Source organism: Gymnodraco acuticeps, unplaced genomic scaffold, assembly GCF_902827175.1.
Source record: "Gymnodraco acuticeps unplaced genomic scaffold, fGymAcu1.1, whole genome shotgun sequence".
NCBI lineage: Eukaryota > Metazoa > Chordata > Actinopteri > Perciformes > Bathydraconidae > Gymnodraco > Gymnodraco acuticeps.
In genome coordinates, this window is record NW_022991487.1 from 384,706 (window position 1) to 411,126 (window position 26,421).

The 26,421-nt window shown below is 42.7% G+C and overlaps 1 protein-coding gene across 1 annotated transcript in view; it reads left to right on the forward strand.

Moving 5' to 3' along the window:
* Positions 1–11,388, forward strand: part of LOC117533107 (netrin-G2) — an 86,164-nt gene extending 74,776 nt beyond the window's left edge. The window contains exons 6-8 of the mRNA XM_034196740.1: positions 5,027–5,194; positions 7,992–8,126; positions 10,239–11,388. Coding sequence (XP_034052631.1) covers positions 5,027–5,194; positions 7,992–8,126; positions 10,239–10,462 — 527 coding nt within the window. The 3' untranslated portion in view covers positions 10,463–11,388. The remainder of the gene's footprint in view (positions 1–5,026; positions 5,195–7,991; positions 8,127–10,238) is intronic.
* The last annotated feature ends 15,033 nt before the right edge of the window (positions 11,389–26,421 follow it).

A 26,421-nucleotide genomic window follows, 5' to 3' on the forward strand; every position in this document is an offset into this window, starting at 1 on the left:
AACGACAACATTTGATCCAAATTAATGTATTTGTGTCAAATACGTAGCTTGGTTGTAGGCAATCCTAATTTGGCACCAACATGAGCAAATTATTTGTATCTCAGTTTAAAAAAGAATCAAATGAACCAAAGAACTCAGATAAACATTGTCTGAGTATAAAGATGGTTGAGGATGAAAACATATTCAATGCCTAACGGCCCGTCTACACTACAGGCATCGAAAAATGCTTTCAACGCTTCGCCCATTCATTTGAATGGGGTGACGTAGAAGATTTTTAAACTTCGCCGAACTGCATTGTGGGGAGCATGGCATGGCTTTGCAAGCATCACGAGCATCTATCGGCATCAAAAGTTGAACAATGTTCAACTTTTGAGGCTCGATGCTTGGCATCAACCAATCAAATCCCGCGTATGCAAATCTGACAGTACAAGCGCTAGCCAATCAAACCGTGTGTATGCTGGGAGAGACTACGCAGGTCATTTCCTCATATTCAAAAAAATTGAGGGAAAATTCATTATAGCGGTAGTGAATCACCCGGTGCTGTATGATCAGTCTCTGTTCATCTACCGGGATACAAACCGGAGGAGCGAGGCATGGAGGGAGGTGGCAGAGACAATGGATGAAACTGGTAGGTTTTCGCCTGTTTGGGGATTTTATATCCAGTTTACTTCGTTTTAACATTGCTATTGCTTTGTATGCCGGGGGCGGGCGGGAGATTCCTGATTGGTTGTTTGTCGCCTTGGGCGCGAGAAATCGCCAAGCCTCAGACACGCCCAGCTTCAAGATTTTTTTATGCCTGTAGTGTAGACGGGCCGTTAGGCATATTTTGCCTTTGCTTGTTGTGTTTATGATTAATGTGGCGTGAAAGTTAGGAGCACCAACATAAGACACATGGCGACGAAAAAAAATCTCTTATCGGTAATGGTAGAAATCTCATTAATCTTTGTACCTCCTATTTTGGTTTAAGTCAATTACAATTCTGGTTTTCTCAGTCTCCCATACATTTAAAGAACACCTACATGAGACATTGTGGCAAGAGAGAAAAGCAACATGAAGAAAGAAAAGATGAAAATAGAGATGTGTCTTTTAATGTTGAGGTGGCATTGTTTTTGTTGATTTATAATTAGAAGTGAACCTGTAAACATGCTGTAGATAAACTGTCACTGTGAGTTAAACCTGGCAGCTCATAGTGAAAAAACTAAAACTGTATCTAAATTTATCTCCAACTACCTGATAACCTGTCAGTCAACATTCGCTAAGGAAAATCTTAATTTGGTACCAACTGTAGCGCCATATTTTTATATGTGACAATGATTGACACTGTAGGGAAGGATATAACAAGCAAGCAGGATAATGAAGTGGGAAATGGATGGATGTTCTTTCTGCCGTCAAAATAATGTGTTAACCTTTTTAAACACCCTCAGTTCTTGTCTGTTCAAGGGATTATAGAAAGTCAGAACATTTGGATGTGAACAGATATTTAATATTCTAAACAGGCTTGATTATCTAACCCTATTTCTTTGGTCAATTACGGATGTAGATAGGATCTATACTAGCAAAGGTTTCTCACAAATCATTGGCTGTTGGTGTCTTGTCAGTAGCCGCTGTTCTGTCTAGTTTGGTGAAACAGCCTGAGATAATCTGGTCTACGTCAATACAGATTGATTTGCAAGTTGTTGATTCTTTGTAGTGCACCACAAACCTGAGTGGGAAAGTGGGAGTCAGGAGACCTCAAAACACTCTGCTGGGAGAGAGGATGAAGACAGAGAAGAGACAGAAAGACAGAAACAGAAAGGTAGAATTTAAAATGATGTTATAGAAGAGTGATTCATGACTGGTTGCACAGTGGGGCCCACAATGTATCATGATGAGGTTAATAAGCAACAAAGTATTGCGGTTATAGCTCTATTAAACAAATCATTTGAGCTCACAGTTGATCATGTAAGCAGTTTGATCTATAAACTGGCATTTTTTATTCATCTCATACACTTTTGGCAGCAGTGTTTAATGGGTCTATAAGCTTTTTCAAGAAAAACATGCAACATTTCTCTTCTATCACACACTCTCCCTTACCAGTTTGGTATCAGTTCTTTATTGTTCAGATGATGTTAAGACAATGTCCATTTTTTAAAACACAGTAGGCCGGTACCAGTGTATTGAAATCAAAAGCTCCAGAACTGCACTTTTTCTAACCACAAGGTCTGTTACTGTGACTTTCCAAGGTCAAGAATGAACTTTAATGTTGTGGTTTTTATAAGATTAGCTTTAAAGCCTGTGAACACCCACACACAGTTGTTCTCAGTTATTCTGGCTGATTAGACCTACCAGAAAGATTGATAAAGGTGTAATTCTTCCAGGCCTAACAGCATGTGCACATAATCTAAAAAGGAGACTCAGGAAAATGTCAATCAATTACAGTCTATTCCTTCCCACACAGTCTGAGAAGTTGTCTAATCAGCCAGATTAACTGAAAACACCAGTGTGGGTGTTCAGGGACAACAAGCTACAAGCTACACTACTTTCCATGTCCACACAGATATTAACAAAACTCAAATGTGAAGCTGAAAAAACTCTGAGTCATGTGCAGCACTGCAGTTGCTCTTTGCTTACAGACTCTCACAAAATCTGACTTTTGGGATCTGTCCAACCAGTTAAGAAACACTGCACGAGGTGAAGATTATGTCAGCTTCATAGAACAAAGCAACCCTCCTCTTTAATGTAGAATCTAGTGGGAATCCCCTCCACCCAGGACCTCTTTGTAGTACTGATGCAAACCCATACCTGCTGTGTGAAGGTATAATGCTTTAGCTGACTGTGGCGCAGTGAATGATGTGGAGACAAATCTTGAACTAAGATACCTTCATCCCTCAAGGGCTCCTGAAACTCTTGATCTCAGGAGAGCCCCAGGCCAGACAGTTGTTTGGGATCATATACAATGCCTTCAGAGGTAAGAGAGCGACACCGGGCCTGAGGAAATGTATGCTTGGTTTAATCCTCTGGACTCTTTAGGTTCAGATCAATAAACTCTTGTGCCTTAAGTGTGGATACTGTTTTCCAAGCAGAAAACCTGTGGAAAGATTCCTTTCATTGCATGCTTTATGTTTTTCATTTCACTCGTTCTCATTCCCTCTTGGTTGCTGTATGTGCACGATCAAGGTAAGTTTTTCATATTAAACCATCAAGTCGTTGCCGTCCTTGTTTATTGATTTTTTTGGAGAAGGGATGCTTGTTAGCTAAATATACCATTTTTCCTTCAACCTCAGAGAGTCTTTGATGCAGATAGCTCTATCACACTCCGTCTTTCACTGTTAACAATTTGCAATTGATAAAAACCGATAAAGCAGCATCTTGAATCTTAACGGTAATTTGTGAAACAATGTGCCATTCTAGTCTGTGGAGTAATCGGCCATTTATATTTAATTAGGCAGTTCTTCCCCCACCGCCGGCGTGGCTTCCTCAGTGCTGAGAGAGGCACTTTATGGCGCTGCTCTGACTGGCTTCCTTTAAACCAGCTCATTAATATTTCAGCTGGCATCATCAACCAAACAATAATAAAATAATAATGTGATGGCTGATTAAACAGCTAAACTCCGACTTTTTAATGTGCATTTAAATGTGTATTTGCATAAACATGCCTGGTAAATGCCTCTTTAGAGGACAGTGATGCCTTGCAGCAGACTATTGCAGCCAACTTCTAAAGCTTAATAAAACCTTAATTAGGTACCAGCCGGGCCAAGTTAATCGTAGTGAAAATGTGGAGCAACACTTGGTGCACTCTTCTGCACAATGCGGATCCTACAGTCAATTATATCAGGCTGTTATTGCTCCCTCTGTTATGCAGAAGGTCTTCTTTTTTCAACCCTTGGTTTCAGGGTGTAAAATATGGAAGTCTTAATTCATCACGCATTTATCCTAGAAGAGAATATAACCTGCAATGCAATCCTCCCAGATGATTCATGAATTCGAAAGAGAAAATGTAATTAAGAGCTCTAATTGTGCAGTGCTTTTTGAAAAGAGAAATGACGAACAAATGGTGAGCAGAGAGCAGAGTGAGTGGAGGTTAAGTGATGTCAGACTGACTTCCTGTTATCAGGTGCTGAAAACACTGTACTGCATCCCTCCCCTCAAACTCCCTCGGTTAGGATTCTCTATTATAATCTACTCACCCGGTAATGCAATTAAATTCCCAGACACAATTAACATGCTTGTACTCACATTTACACAAACAAGCATGCACACACACACACACACACACATACACACACACACACATACACACACACACACACGGATAGATGATAGATGTGTCCCATCAGTAATCAGTAATCAGTGCAGCCCAGTGAAGCACACTCAGCAAACCTGTGTGTAGTAATGGAGAGGGAGGGGTCTGTCTTTATTGAACCAATATAGAGTCAGAGAGGCGAGTCATAAAACACACTCAGAGTCCTCTGCTCAGTGACGTCTAAAACCATCAGACTAATCTGTTAGTGCATTTCCTGCTGTCCCTGAAGAATCCCATGAGAATGCTTAAGAAAAGATACCACCCTTTCCAAAGTGACTTCAAATATAAAACATGTCCTCAGAGGAAAGACCACCTGACTCAGGGACAGTTTTTGCCCACAGACTCTTCAACTCTTGATCTCTGTATATCTGTTTACAGTCCACATACTGTATTTATAATTATTAAATATCATTTATATCATAACAGTGTGTTTTATTAAACTGCAAGTGGAAATTAGAACATTTTGGCATAAATCAGCTAATGTCTTTTTGAGATCTGTGAGTTTTATATATGGTCCTTGTTTTATAGACATAATAATAACAATTATGATAATACATTAAGATAAATAACTATATAATACAACTGTACGCTCATTGCTGCATTTTATTTTTAAATTGTTATTTTTTTTCTTATTATGTCTTAAGTACATTTTATATTGTATTATATAAAATTACATTGCCAACCACTACTCTGTAGCTTTTGTATTTGAATCACCTAGTAAAATAAATGTGTCTCTTCTCTCAGACTGTGAGTGCTACGGCCACTCCAACCGCTGCAGCTACATCGACTACCTGAACATCGTGACGTGCGTCAGCTGCAAGCACAACACCCGAGGCCAGAACTGCCAGCACTGCAGGCTGGGATACTTCCGCAACGCCTCTGCCGAGCTAGATGATGAGAACGTGTGCATCGGTCAGTCTGAAGGGGGCTCAGGGAGTGTGTGTGTGTGTGTGTGTGTGTGTGTGTGTGTGTGTGTGTGTGTGTGTGTGTGTGTGTGTGTGTGTGTGTGTGTGTGTGTGTGTGTGTGTGTGTGTGTGTGTGTGTGTGTGTGTGTGTGTGTGTGTGTGTGTGTGTGTGTGTGTGTGTGTGTGTGTGTGTGTGTGTGTGTGTGTGTGTGACAGAAAGGGTATGCTACTACTTAAAACATTCTACCAACAACTCAGATGTTTCAGCCACAAAAAGGTCATTTAGAAGTAACATTTTAAAGAGATGCACACAGTAGTTCATCCTATTTAGAAAAATGAAAGTTCTGCCAAATATACAGAGGCTTTTTCTGACACCTTTATAGACCACTTTTAGTGAAAGGTTAACGATTATTGTATTTTAAATATTTAACAAGGTGCCCTGTGGCATTTCCTCTCTTTCCAAACCAAAGTCATATTTATATTCAGTGTTACTCACAAAGAATGCACTTTGTACAAATCAATTAACTTTAACTTTAATTAACACAATGTTCAATTAGATTTTTCTTTGCTGGTTAAATTATGAGTTTTGTTTAATCAATAATCAGTAATATGGTCGATAGATTAATTGATAACCTTATTTCACTCGCAGTGCTTTCATCATATTTTCAGATGCAGCAGGCAGCTTTTATTTTGTAAAAACACTCCAAAAACCCACTGTTCAATAAACACTCAGCAGCAAACAGCAGACAGACACAGGGAGTCGCTGTGCGAGAAACACCGGGGAGGATCTAGGAACCACACATTAAAGTGCCAGGTATTATAAGCTGTTGGAAACTTGAGGTAAAATAAGATTGCATAATGGACATCATTTTGTCATCAGATGCCTAAAGATATTTTAAATAAACAAAAAAGGCTTGTTTCATATCCTTTTTATTTTTAAATAGGCAGCTGAAAAACGTTAAAAACAGCAAAGTTATACAGTGATATCGTTTGACTCTCACTGATAAAAATGTGTTTACTGCAGATTTCAATAAAGTTATGTAAGGTAAGGTACCATGCTGTAACAAATCTGTAATAGTCAGATATGAGCTGAAATGTGTGATCCCAGAAGATGCTCTTTCAGATCTTCACTTGAAAAAAACCATGTCTAGGCTCACTGCCCTGCAGCATAGTCCTGAATCTGAGGGTAATACTGTGAGTATAAAAAGGTTTAGAAGTCCAACAATGTTTGACTAATACCAATGCAAACACCCTCAGGCGCCCTTAAAGCTCAAATTCATCACTTAAACATTTGGAATGCAATGTGCTGAGATGCAAGTGAGCAAAAACAATAAAATAGCTGATAATATTATTTCTGACTGTACATAAACACTTTATGGTTTTAATACTGTCACATTGTATTTACTGTTTTTAAACTCAAGGCATGTCCTAAAAAGAGGTCAGTGTGTTTGCATAGCTGTGGAGCTCAAATCTGGTGTTGACTTGGATCCGTCTGGAGGTGGACTGCAGGGGGTTGGAGGGTAAAGCCGTGGTGTTTGAGGCGCGCAGGGCCAGGCCTTGGAGTCAGCACAAATAAGTCCCCATTAGCTGATCTGCAAGCTCATTGGCACACAGCGAGCATGGCAGCAGAAATCAGTTCACACTGCGCGTCTCTAGAGCGAGAAAGCAGGGCCTCCCAAACACTAATGCATTTGTAAACAGCTACGCATTCACTCAGCGGCTCACATGCAATCCCAATATCCTGACCCACAAACACACGGATCGCATCTGCATTGCGTGGTTGCGTAATCTGTTTCACTTCAATTAATATTTGATATTAAACTTGATTACAAATGAGGTAATTTGACAGTGGAAGACAAGCTATGGGCTAACATCAGGCTATGAGATAAACCCTTGATTCATCACAAACTGACACATGCAATGCAAATGTGCAGCTCTGCAGTTTTTCACCACCTCTGATCTGCTACCACTGATCTGGATATCAGTCAGCATCTATTAATATATGTATAACGATGCACAACTTGCACGAAATACAAATGATGCTTTACAATTCAATGTCATCTTCTTTTAAAGTGTGAATCGCATTAAGTAGTTAGCATTTCAAGGCAAGAAAAACATTTGTACCAATGTGTTATTGGTAGTAAAGCGTTTCGGAGATGAAATGTGAGTAAGTTGTGTTTTTTAAGCTATCAAACATCATATGAATGTCAACAGAGGGAACCTTGAGGTGGTTTAATTATGCAGCACAACAAAAAAAGACGTCAGCATCTCCCTAAACTACTCAAACACTGCCATGTTCCCTGCACGTATTCTACCTGCCTTTGAAAGCAGATATCCTGCGATCAAAATAACCTGCAGTTCTGTTTAGATGGGATACGTTTCCCAAACAACAGATGATATGTCACAAAAACCCCTCTGTCATTTCATTTTCTGTTAGTCTCTTCCAAAGTCTGTCTGTAAGATTAAATAACAGCTTTAAAAATGCTTTAAATTACAGTAGTTTATATCTCCAGACACCATATCACATTATCTGGGAGTTCTATGGAAGAAAACAGATGCATGGTTTTAAAAAAGCAAAACAAATCTTGCTAAAAAAGAGCCTTCATTTCAGATCTGAATATCTGCAGGAGTCTGCCTTTGTACTTTGATGCTCATCCACCTGACACACAGTGCTGCTGCTCTGAAAGGCATCAATACAGAGACAGATCTGTGGTCTGAATACAAATGCACACGTTCAGGCAGAACTTAATTCAACTCTAGGTCAAATCTGAATTTCAAATCTCTCCTTATCCCTCCTCTTTCAGAGTGCAACTGCAACCAGATGGGTTCTGTTCATGACCGGTGTAACGGCACGGGCTACTGCCAGTGTAAAGACGGAGCCGCGGGGGCCAAGTGTGACGACTGTCTGCCCGGATACTACTGGAAACAAGGCTGTTACTGTGAGTCTCTGTCACATCTATACTTTGATTTCATTTGGATCAAGGAATTTGATTAAATTAATATATATACTTCAGATAACTATACCAATAACAGATTGTTTTACAGAGTATTGAATGCATGTAAGAAAGGTCCCCCAGGCTTCCTGATATGTCCTGTTTGAGTCAAAAAAGAATGATCTGATTTTACATTTGTGGCATGTCTTTTGACGGATAAGCTTTGCATTAACTAATGCATCATGGTGTCAAACTCTGCATCTACCCTGCTGGAAACTTGCATCAAGAAATAGCAGTGTTTTTCATGAATTACCTCAACGTAACTGTCATAATAAAACACGTATTCGTCCTAGCTGGACTCCTAGCGCTCTATGTGTCCTCTCTAACTGCAGGGAGAGACGTGGCCCCCTGCTCCCATTAGTTTGACATGTTAAAATGTTATACAGACACTCTAAACTGTGTTCAGACTCATATCATAAATCCTGTGCAGGCATACTTATTTTTTCCATACAGAAAACTCATTATGAATCAATAAGACAATCAATAAATTAGACCGATAAACAGAATTGATAGTAGCATTGGTATCAATAAAAATAAGACAGGTTTTTTTTTTACAAGGCTGAACAGCATGCTGGGTAAAGCTCTCACTACAGATTAGTGAAGAACAGAGGAAGACAGAGACCGGAGATGTACGGGACGTATTGATTAGTCATTTTCCTCAACAATGGCTCATCCGATCAACATCACAATTGGCAGATGTTTTGCTCAGGACCCGAGGAAGTGCAGTGTTTAGGGTGAAGGTATTTGGATAAGCTGCCGGATACCAAAAAACAAGGCATGATTTTATTGGGCACTTCACAACTCTATAGAAATCCAGAGGAGAACAACAGAGTAGCCTTACAGGAAGTTGCGGTGCCACAGGCTGCAGCTCGGCATCCTCCCATGTTCTCTTTCCTCCCGGGGGAATAGATCATGGAGCTCATTAGTAGCATCAGCTACCCCTTTAATTGATGACCCTGTCACTCCTTAACCCCATTACAGGGAATGGCCTTCCTCTATCATCCACCATCTCCCACATACCCTACACACACACACACACACACACACACACACACACACACACACACACACACACACACACACACACACACACACACCAAACACACACACACACTCACAACCAAACACACACACACACATTCAAACTCCACAGGCATGCAAGTCTTGTTTATGTATTACAATAAGGGACATGTAGTATCACAGTATGTTTTAGATTTGACATGTTACTCCAAATAGTTAATTATCTTAGCGATAAGATATTTGCTCATGTAATTATTTATTTTCATAAAAGCCTGATCCCCTCTTCTTTCTCACAGAAAATGTTCAGGCCAAGTATCTCTTGCAGTACCTCTGTGTTTCCCCCTAATGCCTTTTATAGAATTGTAATGATGCTATTCCTTTCTCCGATCATTACTTAGCAAATATAGCATGTGCAGTGTATTTTCTGCTGGCTTTGAGACAAGGATTTGTTACTTGACCCTGAGAAACTGCAGGCTCAAGAAAAACAGACAGAGAAAAGGGCTGCAAAAACAAAAAAGGCAGGTGTTACCTGTTGTTGTCCCTGAGGCAAAGACTGGAGAATTCATCTTGCCTCTTCCCTTCCTCCCGCTTTATTTTCTACTTTGTTATTTTTGCCCTGGATTCCTCCCCTCCCCAAGTATCTCTGTTTCCCATCATGCTCTTTCTGACATTACCCCTCCTTATCTCCCCTCACCTGTCTTTCTCTTTGCCATACATCTTTCTGTTGTGCTCTTTACGCCCACGCTATCGTTTCACCGCCTGTCACTTTGCCGTGCCCTCTTTATTCCCAACTCCTCTCTCATTCGCCTTACGTCTGCAAACCCTTAACCACGATACGATTAATTCTTTATTGTCAGATCAAGACACGATACAAGGAAAAATACATAACATTTTAAATGTTATGTGCATGTCCTTTATCTAATAGTGTTTCATTGTTTGTCTCCATCTTCACTTTAGCTGTAACAATGTAAATGTCCCCTCTGTGGGACGAACAAAGGTATTCTGATCCTGATCCTCTCTCTGTCTGCTCCCTCTCAGCTAACGTTTGTGACGAGGAGATGCTCCTGTGCCAGAACGGAGGAACATGCAACCAGAACCAGAAGTGCATCTGTCCTCCAGAGTTTAAGGGGGTCCTGTGCCAACAGTCCCGCTGCGAGGCAGGCAAAGACTGCAGCGCCGCCCCCCCCCTGCACCTCAGCACGGCCGCCCTGCTGCTCTGCACTCTGCTAGCAAACCTGCTGAACACGTTAACGCCCCACTGAGCCACCAAACCCCCTTGGACCAGGGAGTGTGTGTTTATGTGTGTGTACGCCAGGCCAGGGGTCTGAAGGGCCGCCTGGACGCGTTGAACACACACGGCAGCACTCGCAAAGAGCTCACTCACACAACACGAACTAGCCCCTTTCAAACACATAAATACACACACGCACACCTCACAGGACTGTTATGATACCGAGTGTGTGCTCAGGTGTGAGGAAAAAAGAGGAGCGACCTCAGAGAAAAAAGATGCAGACGGAAAGAGGGGGGGGGAATCATACCAACCACTGTTCCCTTTATTCCTGAGCTGGAGCAATGCGCATCAAACCAAAAAGCATAAACACTTAAGTCACCACTGTTTCACTTCTAAGGGAATGGCTGTTACACACATGTGGACCTTTTCTTTTGTCCTTTTTCCTTGGTTGGATGACACCTCCGTCTGACTGACGGCCGACGTGTGTGTGTGGGAACACTCGACGGCGTTCGATCCCGCTGCTGAGGCCTACATAGTATATTAACCAGGTTTCATTTCCTCTCAGAAGATGAGACTTGATTTTACATTTATTCTATTTCTGCTGCTTTTCTTTTTTTAATAATTATATCTTGAGTCATTGTATCTAATGTGCCCACTGACAGTCGCTGAGATTATACTTATTATATTATATCCAGGGGGTTACAAATTATAAAAAAAGAATTTAGTCACTATTGTGGATGTTATAGGAATGAGTGATTGTTGCCACACTTAGCGAGATTTAATCTTCACACAGTATTCAGGAAGCAGAATTTAACAGAATTTAACTTATCAGAAGTTTAAAAGAGAGAGAAAAAGATATCGACCACGTATCACTATTATATGACATTATTTGAATATTTTTTGTAGAAATTATTTTTGTTTGGAGTTACAATAAATTATAAAGAATGACATTTACAACTATTCTAAATGAGCAGTTTATTACACTGAGTGTAAACCTTGCAGTAAATATGACTGTTATTTGCCTTCTTGCTTGTTCTTTTCTTATTCCATCATCATTTTAAAAATGTTTCCAGTGGCGTAAAAAGAAAATAGAGCAAGTTATCCATTTATCATATTTCCTTCACTTTTGACATGGTGTTGAATGTTCATGATTACAAACAGACTATTCCAGCAGCCTGTCTGACAATCACAAAGAACTGCTTTCCTGTCAAGAGAATATAAAGGATTTTATTCTGATAAAAGTTGCAAAGCGCTTTTATATCTAAATGACACTTGCAAACACAGCGTTAGTGATGGTCTACATACATTTATTTTCCATTGTTGGATAAATATAATATTGATTCCCTGCAGTCCTTAGAGACTATTGATTGATGATTTTTCTCATTTTTAAAGAGGACATATTTTGTTCATTTTCAGGTGTATATCAGTATGTAGTGTCTCTACTTTAAAGAGTCCTCTCCTGCTGATGTTCAGGTGTATATCAGTATGTAGTGTCTCTACTTTAAAGAGTCCTCTCCTGCTGATGTTCAGGTGTATATCAGTATGTAGTGTCTCTACTTTAAAGAGTCCTCTCCTGCTGATGTTCAGGTGTATATCAGTATGTAGTGTCTCTACTTTAAAGAGTCCTCTCCTGCTGATGTTCAGGTGTATATCAGTATGTAGTGTCTCTACTTTAAAGAGTCCTCTCCTGCTGATGTTCAGGTGTATATCAGTATGTAGTGTCTCTACTTTAAAGAGTCCTCTCCTGCTGATGTTCAGGTGTATATCAGTATGTAGTGTCTCTACTTTAAAGAGTCCTCTCCTGCTGATGTTCAGCTGTATATCAGTATGTAGTGTCTCTACTTTAAAGAGTCCTCTCCTGCTGATGTTCAGGTGTATATCAGTATGTAGTGTCTATACTTTAAAGAGTCCTCTCCTGCTGATGTTCAGGTGTATATCAGTATGTAGTGTCTCTACTTTAAAGAGTCCTCTCCTGCTGATGTCCAGGTGTATATCAGTATGTAGTGTCTCTACTTTAAAGAGTCCTCTCCTGCTGATGTTCAGCTGTATATCAGTATGTAGTGTCTCTACTTTAAAGAGTCCTCTCCTGCTGATGTTCAGGTGTATATCAGTATGTAGTGTCTCTACTTTAAAGAGTCCTCTCCTGCTGAAGTTCAGCTGTATATCAGTATGTAGTGTCTCTACTTTAAAGAGTCCTCTCCTGCTGATGTTCAGGTGTATATCAGTATGTAGTGTCTCTACTTTAAAGAGTCCTCTCCTGCTGATGTTCAGGTGTATATCAGTATGTAGTGTCTCTACTTTAAAGAGTCCTCTCCTGCTGATGTCCAGGTGTATATCAGTATGTAGTGTCTCTACTTTAAAGAGTCCTCTCCTGCTGATGTTCAGCTGTATATCAGTATGTAGTGTCTCTACTTTAAAGAGTCCTCTCCTGCTGATGTTCAGCTGTATATCAGTATGTAGTGTCTCTACTTTAAAGAGTCCTCTCCTGCTGATGTTCAGGTGTATATCAGTATGTAGTGTCTCTACTTTAAATAGTCCCCTCCTGCTGATGTGCAGGTGTATATGAGCATGTAGTTTCTCTACTTTAAAGAGTCCTCTCCTGCTGATGTTCAGGTGTATAATGTAGTGTCTCTACTTTAAATAGTCCCCTCCTGCTGATGTCCAGGTGTATATGAGCATGTAGTTTCTCTACTTTAAAGAGTCCTCTCCTGCTGATGTTCAGGTGTATATCAGTATGTAGTGTCTCTACTTTAAAGAGTCCTCTCCTGCTGATGTTCAGGTGTATATCAGTATGTAGTGTCTCTACTTTAAAGAGTCCTCTCCTGCTGATGTTCAGGTGTATATCAACATGTAGTTTCTCTACTTTAAAGAGTCCTCTCCTGCTGATGTTCAGGTGTATATCAGTATGTAGTGTCTCTACTTTAAAGAGTCCTCTCCTGCTGATGTTCAGGTGTATATCAGTATGTAGTGTCTCTACTTTAAAGAGTCCTCTCCTGCTGATGTTCAAGTGTATATCAGTATGTAGTGTCTCTACTTTAAAGAGTACTCTCCTGCTGATGTTCAGGTGTATATCAGTGTGTAGTGTGTCTACTTTAAAGAGTCCTCTCCTGCTGATGTTCAGGTGTATATCAGTATGTAGTGTCTCTACTTTAAAGAGTCCTCTCCTGCTGATGTTCAGGTGTATATCAGTATGTAGTGTCTCTACTTTAAAGGGTCCTCTCCTGCTGATGTTCAGGTGTATATCAGTATGTAGTGTCTCTACTTTAAAGGGTCCTCTCCTGCTGATGTTCAGGTGTATATCAGTATGTAGTGTCTCTACTTTAAAGAGTCCTCTCCTGCTGATGTTCAGGTGTATAACAGTATGTAGTGTCTCTACTTTAAAGGGTCCTCTCCTGCTGATGTTCAGGTGTATATCAGTATGTAGTGTCTCTACTTTAAAGAGTCCTCTCCTGCTGATGTTCAGGTGTATATCAGTATGTAGTGTCTCTACTTTAAAGGGTCCTCTCCTGCTGATGTTCAGGTGTATATCAGTATGTAGTGTCTCTACTTTAAAGAGTCCTCTCCTGCTGATGTTCAGGTGTATAACAGTATGTAGTGTCTCTACTTTAAAGGGTCCTCTCCTGCTGATGTTCAGGTGTATATCAGTATGTAGTGTCTCTACTTTAAAGAGTCCCCTCCTGCTGATGTTCAGGTGTATATCAGTATGTAGTGTCTCTACTTTAAAGAGTCCTCTCCTGCTGATGTTCAGGTGTATATCAGTATGTAGTGTCTCTACTTTAAAGGGTCCTCTCCTGCTGATGTTCAGGTGTATATCAGTATGTAGTGTCTCTACTTTAAAGAGTCCTCTCCTGCTGATGTTCAGGTGTATATCAGTATGTAGTGTCTCTACTTTAAAGGGTCCTCTCCTGCTGATGTTCAGGTGTATATCAGTATGTAGTGTCTCTACTTTAAAGAGTCCTCTCCTGCTGATGTTCAGGTGTATATCAGTATGTAGTGTCTCTACTTTAAAGAGTCCTCTCCTGCTGATGTTCAGGTGTATATCAGTATGTAGTGTCTCTACTTTAAAGAGTCCTCTCCTGCTGATGTTCAGGTGTATATCAGTATGTAGTGTCTCTACTGTGACATGTCTCCATGCTTCAATGTTCAAAAAGCTCTTTATTTTTCTCACACTGTCTGTGCTGCAGCACATCTTTTCACCCTCTGTCTTAAACCAGAGCCCAGTCTGCTCTGATTGGTTAGCTGGCTGGCTCTGTTGTGAATGGTCAATGGCTTAGAGATGTCCCAACCCTTAGCCTATCATGTACAATAGGTTTGAGCGCTAGCAAATAAAAGCGAAAGTATTACATAGTGATGTCACTTTGTTCCAGAAGTAAACAAAGGAGTCTAATGTGTGGGAGAGAAAACTCCCTCTGTAGGGAACACAGGGATTTGAGCCTTTGTAGACCCTTCACATGCACTAAAACCTATAACACACTATAGGAGATGGAAAACCCATAAATCATAAAGGTACCCCTCTAACTCTCCTTTGCACAGCAACACACTGTGTTTAGCGAAACATTTATTTTTCCTGAGCATTACTACAACATTACTTCACTGAGTCAGCGCTGGTAAATAAAGTGGATAAAGTGATGTGAATGGTGCATTACAGCGGGATACTGTGTACATCTAACAGATCAAAGTAAGACTAAGCCAGAGAGAAATGAAAAGACATGGTTCCTGTATTACTCCCGTGTTTTCAGAGCTGCTGGTTCCTGCGTTAGTTATTCTGTGTGAGGGCTCATCCTCTGAGCCCGAACGGTGTCAAGATCTGAGGCTCGGGAGAGAATAGTTTATGAATGTACAACATCGAGAAAATGATGTAAAGGAACGTGGTTCATCGTGGATCAAAGAGCAGGTAGAGCTCATTGTGTTGCATTAGTGTTTGCATTAATGGCTCATTGTATTTTCATGTATACAGTTCAAACATCACTGCTGCAACAATTAGTCAACTAATTTGTTCACCAATCGAACAGAAGAAACACGATAAATTGTTTAAGAGACTTTTTTATCTTATGACAATGGAAAAACAATGCTGTTTTCAGCAGCTTAAATATGGAAATTCCCATTTTCTTTGTTTTATTAGATATTAAGTTGAATTTCTTTGGGTTTTAGAAGAAAACTATTTCTTTTTTTTAAATATCCCGTTTCATTTTCCACTTTATTTAGGTACACCTGTTCAACTGCTCGTTAACGCAAATATCTAATCAGCCAATCTCACGGCAGCAATGCATTTAGGCATGCAGAGATGGTCAAGATGACCTGGTGAAGTAACGGAGAAGAAAGGTGATTTAAGTGACTTTGAACGTGGCATGGTTGTTGGTGCCAGACGGGCTGGTCTGAGTATTTCAGAAACTGCTGATCTACTGGAATTTTCACACACAACCATCAGAGAAAGGTCAAAAAAAGAGGAAATATCCAGTCAGCGGCAGTTCTCTGGGAGAAGATGCCTTGTTGATGCCAGGGGTCAGAGGAGAAAGGCCAGACTGGTTCAAGATGATAGAAAGGCAACAGTAACTCAAATAACCTTGGCGCTGCCACTCCAACATCCAATCCCAGAGCTTGAATATTAATCACGGGGCCTGTAGTCCTAAACGATAGCTGGGGATTATGGGTAGTGTAGTGTCTTCGGCCATCCTAAACTCAGAAATGTTGACAATCGCAATGATGCTCGAAAATGTCCCTTATAGGCCTACGTCTGTTTCCGGTTATTTTTATTTTGAAATTCAGTTCCTGACGGACGCCAAATAAGCCAGAGATTATGGAATTAAACCAATAAATAAAAGCAAGGATAATTGTGTGTTATTGGTGAGTAAATAACAGTGTGTTATTTTGAAAAGAATAACAAATTAGAAGGAAAAAAAGATTTAAAAAATACAGATTTCAGTATCCTGAGGCTCTGAGCCCCATTTATTTTCCTCACAGACGGCAACAAAAGTCCGAAATTATACGATTTAAAATAAAAGCAATAATTGTGGCTTGATATTGAGTAAGAACATGTTTTTATGAACCACACAGCTTCCGGTCTTCCACGACCCGACCAGAGAAAAAGACGTGCTGCAGGCAGTAGAAATACATTGCTTTTAAAATCGTGCTGTGCAACACGAAAAAAAAGGGAAAATCGTGTTGGAGAACACGAATCAATAGATTAAAAATCGTGTTGGTGAACACGAAATGCCGTGAGACTGGGTTGCAATATATGATGCTTGTGAGAGGTTCTTAAAGTGGATTGTTCAACCTGCAACACTGACATTGTTCTATTCAGTGGCTTCATGTTCAAATTAATCTGTGCTGACGTTTAACAAAGTAGGCCAATTCATAATATAATGCATGGTTAATCAAGATAAAACAGAGCAGTTTCTTCCATCAATGAAAGACTTGAGAGACTGAAAGTGCCAAATGATGCCTCTATTAAAGACAAAACTGTGTCATTTATTGGGGATTATAACGGTAATAAATGAATATTCAGATGAAGCTAACTAATTAAATTAAAATGGAGCATTGCTGTGTTGTGCTGCTTTGAGAAGAACACAGAGACACATACAAAATGAATGAGAGTAAACTCAACAGAGATCCTCTTTTTATTTCACCTCTGAAACAGCTGAATAATGAGTGTAAAAGAAGCTAAATCATGATGCAATAATGTTTTAATCATTTGTATAGAGAGTGAGGGGGTTTCATAAGTATGTTACAAATTAGTCAGGTAGGGCTGCTCAATTAATAGAATAATAATCGCAATCACAATATTGCTTTTCAACAATTTGAAAGAAAAAATCGGCTGAGAGATTGACGTTTAAAATGTGTGCTCGACTGTACATCAAATGAAGCACTTCCTAAACCAACATATACAACCATGTCTTTCATTTTGTTCTTAAAGTGCTCCAGATTGATGCAATCAACGTTAAAATGTAGCCTACAGAAATAAGGTTGTTGTCATATTTTAACAAAGCCTGCAGAAAGGACTATTGCAATATTATTTAAATATCTTGCACAGCCCTAATTTGTTATTAGCAGGTATTGAGCACCACATAGAAGTTAAACCAGTACTCAGTTTCTGTACAAGTGAAAGTGCAGATTCGCTAAAATCTGTGAATAATCATGATAAATAGTCATGATCCAATAGCAAATAACTAACTTATTCATAATATACAAATATTTTTGATTTCATGCCATTATCGTGCAGCCCTATTGTAGGGTACATACAGGAGAACAACCAAAACATTTTAAATAAAAACACTTTAAAAAAACGGGGCCTGTTGCGGCTAAACCGCTGGTGAAGGTCTGGTATGCAATCGGAGATGTGAGTTGAATAATGTTGTCTTTAATCTCCTGAATTTTACTGGCAGTTTGGTGAAAATGGCTCTACTAGTCCCTGTCGTGTCTGTTTTCCCAGCTGCACCCTCCTGTCCGAGTATTCCCAGCTTTGGATTTCACATGCGTCCTTCAGGATTCAATAACCTCGTCTGCCCTGAAACATCCTTTTGTTTGGAGGACACACATGCCAGTCACCTTCCCCATGCTGTGCCCACGGAAGTCTGCCAGTCAGACTTTGTGCAGCTTTAACATTTATTTTACATGACCTGATTTGTGTTCCAGATCTTTCTCTGGGGTTTAACTGATCTCATCTTTTGTGAAAACTAAGGTTAGAGGTACAGAGAGACTTGCTGCACAAATCCCTCTGGAAGGGGAGGACAGAGCACCTTGTGTTTTCCATCTCAAAACCCACTTTGTTTGTATACTGACTCTTTTAAGAATGTAAGTATTACAAAAACTACTTTTTCTCTCCAAATACATAAACTTGGTGCATTTACTGTGATCTTTCTTATGTAAGCTAACTGTAAAACTACTCAAATGCTTAGGCATGTGCATATTATATTTTCTCCACAGTTTATGGGATTAAAATGCAAAAAAGAGGCAAACTTTATGACCCGAGGGAAGATACAGCATTTAACTCATATTAAACTTTCCTCACAAGAAGAAACAATCTTCTCTGCAATTCCCCCAAAAAACAACATCTGTTTACATTCACTGTCAAATGATTATGTACTTATGCCCAGAGCAGAAAGGGGAAGTCGGTTGACGTTGTTTTAGAACAGGGGTCTCTGTTATCCTTTTTTAGGGTGAGGGCTACTTTCAAAAAATAAAACAAGTCGGGGGCTACTTTTGCTCCTCTTTTTATCTATTTTTTGCAGTGTATATATTTAACACATTTTAACATTATTATGCTTACCTTTAACCTTTGTGTGCTGTTTGGGTCTGTGGGACTCGTTTTCAGTGTTTACTAAAATAAAATGTATTACATTTAATTATATTAACCTGCTTTATTTGGGGGTGGACCTCACATTTAAATGTTGAAGTTAAAAGCATCAATCTGGTGCACTTAGAGCACAAAATGAATGTATGGATACAGCTCTCAACACTCAGATGAAAGGGAGCTGTATACTTTTCTATAATCCAACAATATTTAGAATATGATCACAACCAGTAACAAATCATTTAAACTTGTTTATTCTTATCTTATGTTACCTAGTTAGTATTCTTTCTTTCTATTTATGCATATTTTACTAATCACTCCCCTTTTAAACTGTTTTTTTTTTACTGTCCTATAGTACACATTGGAATGGTTTCAACTACAGTATATTAAATAGATAAAGGTGTGCTCTCTAGCTCTCTCTCTCTCTCTGTCTCGCTCGCTCACAGAGGCTGTGTGCTAATCCGTGGCGATAACGGCTTGCGTTAAAAAATAATAATAAACATATTTGTAAAGTGGGGGGACACAAATGGGATTTCGAAAAGTGGGGGGGACATGTCCCCCCTGTCCCCAGTTGAAATTACGCCATACGTATGTGTGCGTCAAGTGCAATAAATATGCAAGTTGCAACACACAGAGTAAAACTCTGCCCCTCATGTGGCATGACTAGGCTGTGTTCAGGGGCGGACTGGCCATTGGTAATACCGGGAGTTTACCCCGGTGGGCCGGTACCGAAGTGGGCCGGTCGGACAATTGACTAGCGGTACCGAGTTGGGCCGGTTGGCCGGTCGATAACCCGGGCTGATTTTTAGTCCAAGTCCGCCCCTGGCTGTGTTCGATGGGGCTGATGTGTTGTGTCGATCAGGGTTTTTCAAAGTGTGGGAAGGTGAGCCTCCCCTCAGAGAACATAAGAACAGCCGCGCCCCCCCTCCCAATTATTATTGCTATTATTAATATTATTATTATTATTGTTGTTGTTGTTGCTATAATGCAGGGGTATTATTATCCAGTGGAATGCCCTTACCTACTGGCCTTAAATCAAAGTGGTTACTTTTTTTTGGCTGGGCAGTGTAGTTTTACACACCGTCTTATTTGACTTTCTCAGGACTTAAAACAGTTTTTTGGGGGCAGACCCCCACAAAGAAAAAAATATATTTACACACGTAAGGTCATCATCTTAAAGGTGCGGTAGGTAAGTTTGAGAAAACGGCTTGCGATACACTTTTTGTTATATTCCTTGGAATGCTCTTAACATCCCGATAGCAATGAATATCTGAAGTGCTTTGACAAAAAATCCATAAAAACATGTCATCTGTGGAAGCTGTGGTACTGTAAAAAGCATGACCAATCATTATAACCGGCCCGGCTAAAATAACTGGATGGCCTACCTGCCTGTCAGCCTTCCATCTGTGCACAAACTTATCTCGTGCCCTCATTGGTCATGTGAATGCGGCGATTATCATCTTGTTCAGCAAAACGCCTCACAAACGTATTAAGATCTAAAGCTTTAGTGCATTTTGATTTAATGCTGAGTACAGCCAAACTTGTGGTCTTCTCTGTCATTGTAGACCGCAAATACCTCATTCCTTCCGTCTACTTGGGGTCCGAATCAGTCCGAATGCGCCGTCCCGTTCAAATGAAATCGCCGCCAATCACATTTCCTCGCTTGCGCCAGGGCCGGGGGAGGGGGTACAAGGCTCGCGTCTTATGCTGCATTCACTTGCACTCGGACATTAGAGATTCTCTCTCATAAATGTCCGATGATCCACAACTTTTATTTAAAAAACAAAGCTGCCAGCATGCCCCCCGGCATGAGGTGGCAACTACCACCCTAAAAATAGCCTTGCCACCCCAGCTGCCACCCCAGTAGATCCGCCCCTGCTTGACCGGTACTTGCTTTTGATCAAAGTCAATGCGGAAAAGCCGCACTCACACAGGTGGACGGAGGTGAAGGGAATGAGCACTTTTACAGCCTTTTTGGCGAGGTGGGGGAACTCGGTCTCCACAGACAGCCAAAAGTGTGCAAGTGACGTTTTCTGCCAGACGCTGTCTCCTCTCTCACTTTAGGTAACTTCACTAGAAATTGATCCATGTTGCCGCTCGCATAAAGTTAGCTGAAGTTAACTAGCTAGATTTCACTGTTTCTCGTTGTTTTTTTCTCACGCTGCGCCTCCCCTGAAGCTCTCTGGCGCCCCCCAGGGGAGGCGCGCCTCACACTTTGAAAACCGCTGGTGTAGATTATGCCAGAAGGAAAATCCCGGTCAAACTCCGGTGAGCTGCTGCTCCACATTGCTTTTCTTCCCGACTGCAACGCTGGTCCCGCAAATCAAGCATGAACGTGATTGGTCGATATTCATTGTGGGGGAAGGAGGGGTGTTAGATAGATATAGAGTTGTAGTAAGTAGATAGAGTTCGCTATGATTGAGGTTTCGTTTATGCATAGTAGACTCTTTTAATTATATTTCCTTTTTTTTTTTTGTGTATTTTTTTACATTTTGGATTTGCTTATCGAGTTACTTATTGAGGGCTTGCGAGCTACCGGTAGCTCGCGACAAACAGGGTTGCTTGCTGCAAATAATAAATAAATAAAATGCTTTTTAAGACCTAATGAGAAAATGTAATCCTCTTCCACAGAAATCATGCAAGTGTGAGGTTTATGTTTGAAATAAAAAAAATATATATAGATAGGTATATGTTTCTGGATATTTTTAGAAATGAACAATCCTTTAAAATGCCATGAACTCAGTCCCACTGGTACCCTTTGTGGTGGTTGTATTCTCCAGCCACCTCCCTTGTGTGTGTTTTCCCTTCCCCTGTCTGTGTGGGCGTGGTGGCTGTCACTCCTGGCTCCCGGCTCAACCTCCACCTGCTGCAATCAGTTGGGCACCCTCCTCTGCTACACACCTGATTTCCATCAGCCATTACTAATGGCATATCAGCGGAGGCTCCACAACCTGTCAGCGCCAGATCGTTGTTTAAACCCCAGTGGTAAAACTCTCAGCCTTCTCAGCCTTCTTAGAATTAGTTAGCTATTTCCGCTACACTTGAATGTTCTTCTTACCTGTTCTTCTTGTGCTCCAGGATTACTCTCCAGCCGGATTACTCTCCACGCTCCTCCACCTCAACAGCCGCTAGCAACCGGATTACTCTCCACGCTCCTCCACCTCAACAGCCGCTAGCAACCGGATTACTCTCCACGCTCCTCCACCTCAACAGCCGCCAGCAACCGGATTACTCTCCACGATCCTTCTCCTCAAAATTAAACCTTTGTAACACTCTGCCGTGTCCTGCGTTTGGGTCCTCTCAGATAACCGTAACAGAACGATCTGGCCAGTATGGACCCAGCGGACACCGGCTACCAGCCCAAGACTGCGGACGAACTCTGCCAAGCCCTGGCCAATCAAGGCGCTCTCGTGGGGCATCACGATACAGTTCTCGGTGAGGCAGTGGAGACTCTCCGGAACCTCTCCGCTAATGTGCAAAGGATCCGCACGCAGGTAGAACTGCTCACCTCACAGGCTTTTCCCCCGCAGCCCGCTGCACAGCCGACAGCCCCTCTCCCCCCTCCTGCCGCACCCCTCCATCAGCTACGAGAGGCTGTCATTCCCACACCGGAGCGATACGCTGGAGATTTGGGTATTTGTAGAGCCTTTTTGTTCCAGTGTACGTTAGTTTTTGAGCAGCAGCCTAGTACTTATCACACAGATGGGGCTAGGGTAGCATATGTAATGAGTCTGTTGAGGGGGAGGGCTTTAGATTGGGCTACAGCTGTTAGGGAGAGCCAGCCACAAATTTGCTGGTCATATGATACTTTAATTTCCGAAATGAAAAAAGTTTTTGATCACCCGGTACGGGGGAGGGACGCTTCCAGACGCCTTCTTTCTCTCCGGCAGGGCTCCCGTAGTGTAGCCGAATTTTCAGTTGAGTTTAGAACAGTTGCTTTCGACTCACGCTGGAATAACGAGTCATTGCAGGATGCTTTTCTTCAGGGGCTGAACGAAGCAATTAAAGACGAGCTAGCGGCTAGGGATGATCCAGATAGCTTGGATAATTTAATTGCCACAGCCATTAAGATTGATAATCGCCTCAGAGAGAGACGTAGGGATAGGACTAGCCGTCACTCCAATCCCAGCGACTCCTCACTTGATCCCCAAATTGGCACTGCCACTACCCCAATCCCCAGATCTTTCCCGACTCCTTACTCAGTCTCATCCCCTGGAGATGAGCCCATGCAAGTGGGAAGGGCCCGCCTCTCACCATCTGAGCGTGCTAGAAGGATCCAGGCTGGGGAATGTGTTTATTGCAGCCAAACCAGTCATCTCGTTTCCTCCTGTCCTAATCTGCCAAAAGGTCAGGCTCGTCAGTAGCTGTGGGGATTCTGGTGAGCCCTTCCTCCTCCCTCAACCCCCGACCCAGAACGCAGCTAGAAGCCATGCTTTGCTGCGACCAACAGTCCCTACCCCTGCTCGCCTTAGTGGACTCGGGGGCGGATGAGAACTTTTTGGACATTGACATTGCAGCTCAGGCAGGAATTTCCTGCGAAGTGTTAGATTCACCTCTTAGTGCTAATGCTCTAAATGGAAAATTCCTGGCCCAAATCACTCAATGCACCAAGCCAGTAAACCTCATTCTGTCTGGAAACCATCGTGAGTTTATTCAGTTTCACCTAATTTCCTCACCTCATGCCCCCATAGTGTTGGGCCATCCCTGGTTAAGAACACACAACCCCCAGATTGATTGGGTAACTGGCAAAATCATTAGTTGGAGTTCTTTTTGCTTATCCTCATGCCTGCAGTCTGCCCTACCGCCGGCAGAGGCCGCCTCTCCACCACCCAAGATCGAGCCGCCTGACCTGTCATCTGTTCCCGCTGAATATCATAACCTAGGAGAGGTGTTCAGTAAACAGCGAGCTCTTTCTCTTCCTCCTCATCGACCCTACGACTGTCCCATTGACCTCCTTCCCGGGGCCCCTCTGCCTTCCTCACGTCTGTTCAACCTGTCTCGCCCTGAGAGAAAATCCATGGAGAATTACATCCATGACTCCCTGGCTGCCGGTGTCATTCGGCCATCCTCCTCCCCGGTCGGTGCTGGTTTTTTCTTCGTCTCCAAGAAGGACCGCTCACTGCGGCCCTGCATTGATTACAGGGGTCTCAATGCCATTACTGTAAAGAACAAATACCCACTACCCCTCATTAACTCCGCCTTTGAACCCCTCCAGGAAGCCACAATTTTTTCCAAACTGGACCTCCGCAATGCCTACCACCTCGTCAGAATCCGAGAAGGGGACGAGTGGAAGACGGCCTTTAACACACCACTCGGTCACTTCGAGTATCTGGTGATGCCTTTTGGACTGACGAATGCCCCAGCAGTCTTTCAGTCGATGGTGAACGATGTGCTCCGTGACCTCCTCAACCGGTCAGTCTTTGTCTACCTGGATGACATCCTCATATTCTCTCGTAACAAGGAGGAGCACATTATCCATGTCAGGCAGGTGCTGCAGAGACTCCTGGAAAACAGACTCTTTGTGAAGGCGGAGAAATGCGAATTCCATGTCAACACAATCTCATTCCTGGGCTACATCATTGAGGAAGGAAAGCTTAGGACCGACCCTGAGAAGATCCAAGCGGTGGCGGGGTGGCCCAAACCAACCTCAGTTAAACAGCTTCAACGGTTTCTTGGTTTCGCCAATTTCTATCGGTGCTTCATCAGGGACTACAGCAGAGTGGCGGGTCCTTTAACCAGACTCACTTCCCCTACAACTGTTTTTTCCTGGACCCCAGAGTGCGATGCAGCCTTCTCAGAGCTAAAGAGACTCTTCACTACTGCCCCTGTGCTCATCCACACTGATTCCTCTCGCCAGTTCGTTGTGGAGGTCGATGCCTCCAACACCGGGGTAGGGGCAGTTCTTTCCCAGCGCTCGGAACGAGACCAAAAATTGCATCCGTGTGCATTTTTCTCTCGCCGCCTCACCCCAGCTGAGAAGAACTATGACGTGGGTAACAGAGAGCTGCTGGCTGTCAAACTTGCCCTAGAGGAGTGGAGGCACTGGCTGGAGGGAGCTGAACTCCCTTTTATTGTATGGACGGACCACAAGAACCTGGCGTACATCCAATCTGCCAAGCGCCTTAACTCCCGTCAGGCTCGATGGGCCCTGTATTTCGACCGCTTCTCATTCACCCTCACCTACCGTCCAGGGTCACGGAACCTCAAGCCTGACGCTCTCTCTCGCCAGTTCGCTTCCGAAGGACCAGCTGCCAGTCCAGACACTATCCTGCCTGCCTCCTGCGTGGTGGGGGCTGTTACCTGGGAGATTGAGTCATTGGTCAGGGAGGCTCAGCGAACGCAGCCTAACCCAGGTAACTGCTCAGCTAATAGTCTTTTTGTGCCTACCCCTGTTCGCTCCAAGGTCCTGCAGTGGGCACACGCCTCTCGTCTCTCATGTCATCCTGGTGTCCATCGCACACTGTTTATTCTCAGACAACGGTTCTGGTGGCCTTCCATGGCTCAAGACACCAGGGCCTTTGTTGCTGCCTGTACAGTATGTGCCCGCGCCAAGTCCTCCCACCAGTCTCCCTCTGGCCTGCTTCGCCCGCTGCCAGTACCATAGTCGCCCTTGGTCACATGTGGCATTGGATTTTGTTACTGGACTTCCACTTTCACAAGGAAATACCATCATCCTAACTATTGTGGACAGATTTTCAAAGATGGTACACTTTGTGGCTCTTTCCAAGCTTCCCACTGCCCGAGAGACTGCAGATCTTCTGGTCAACCATGTAGTTCGACTTCATGGGATCCCCACCGACATCGTCTCTGACCGGGGTCCCCAGTTCATTTCCCACGTTTGGAAGGCCTTCTGTCAGGCTCTGGGAGCATCGGTGAGCCTGTCATCTGGCTATCATCCTCAGACGAACGGGCAAACGGAACGGGCCAACCAGGATCTGAGGGCGACCCTTCGTTGTGTGGCTTTCAGGAACCTTTCGTCATGGTGCCCACATCTGCCATGGATCGAATATGCCCACAACTCCCTGTCAAGTGCAGCCACAGGTATTTCACCCTTTCATTGTGCCATGGGTTTCCAACCACCTCTGTTTCCAGCCCAGGAAGAGGAAGTTGCTGTTCCCTCCGTTCAGGCCCACCTTCGTCGCTGTCGTAAGGTGTGGAGGGACACCCGAGCAGCCCTGCTCCGCTCCGTGGCCCGCAACCGCCTCATCGCAGACCGCCACAGGACCCCGGCCCCCAACTACTTACCAGGTCAGAGTGTTTGGCTTTCTTCCAAAGATCTCCCACTCAAGACAGAGTCGAAGAAACTTACTCCACGGTATGTCGGTCCCTTCATCATCGACTCTATTATCAATCCATCTGCAGTCAAGCTCAAGCTTCCCTCACACATGAAGGTTCATCCGACATTTCATGTCTCTCTGTTGAAACCTGTTGCCAGCAGTTCTTTGTCTCCTCCAGTGAGTGTTCCCCCACCCCCCCGCATCATCAATAATCACCCAACCTACACCGTCAGGCGATTGTTGGACGTTCGTCGCCGTGGAAGGGGATTCCAATATCTTGTGGATTGGGAGGACTATGGTCCAGAGGAGAGGTGTTGGGTTCCCCGGCGAGACATCGTGGGCGCATCTCTAGTACGGGACTTCCACCGGGATAACCCTGGAAGACCTGGTAGACCTGGTAGACCGCCTGGAGGCGTTCCTTAA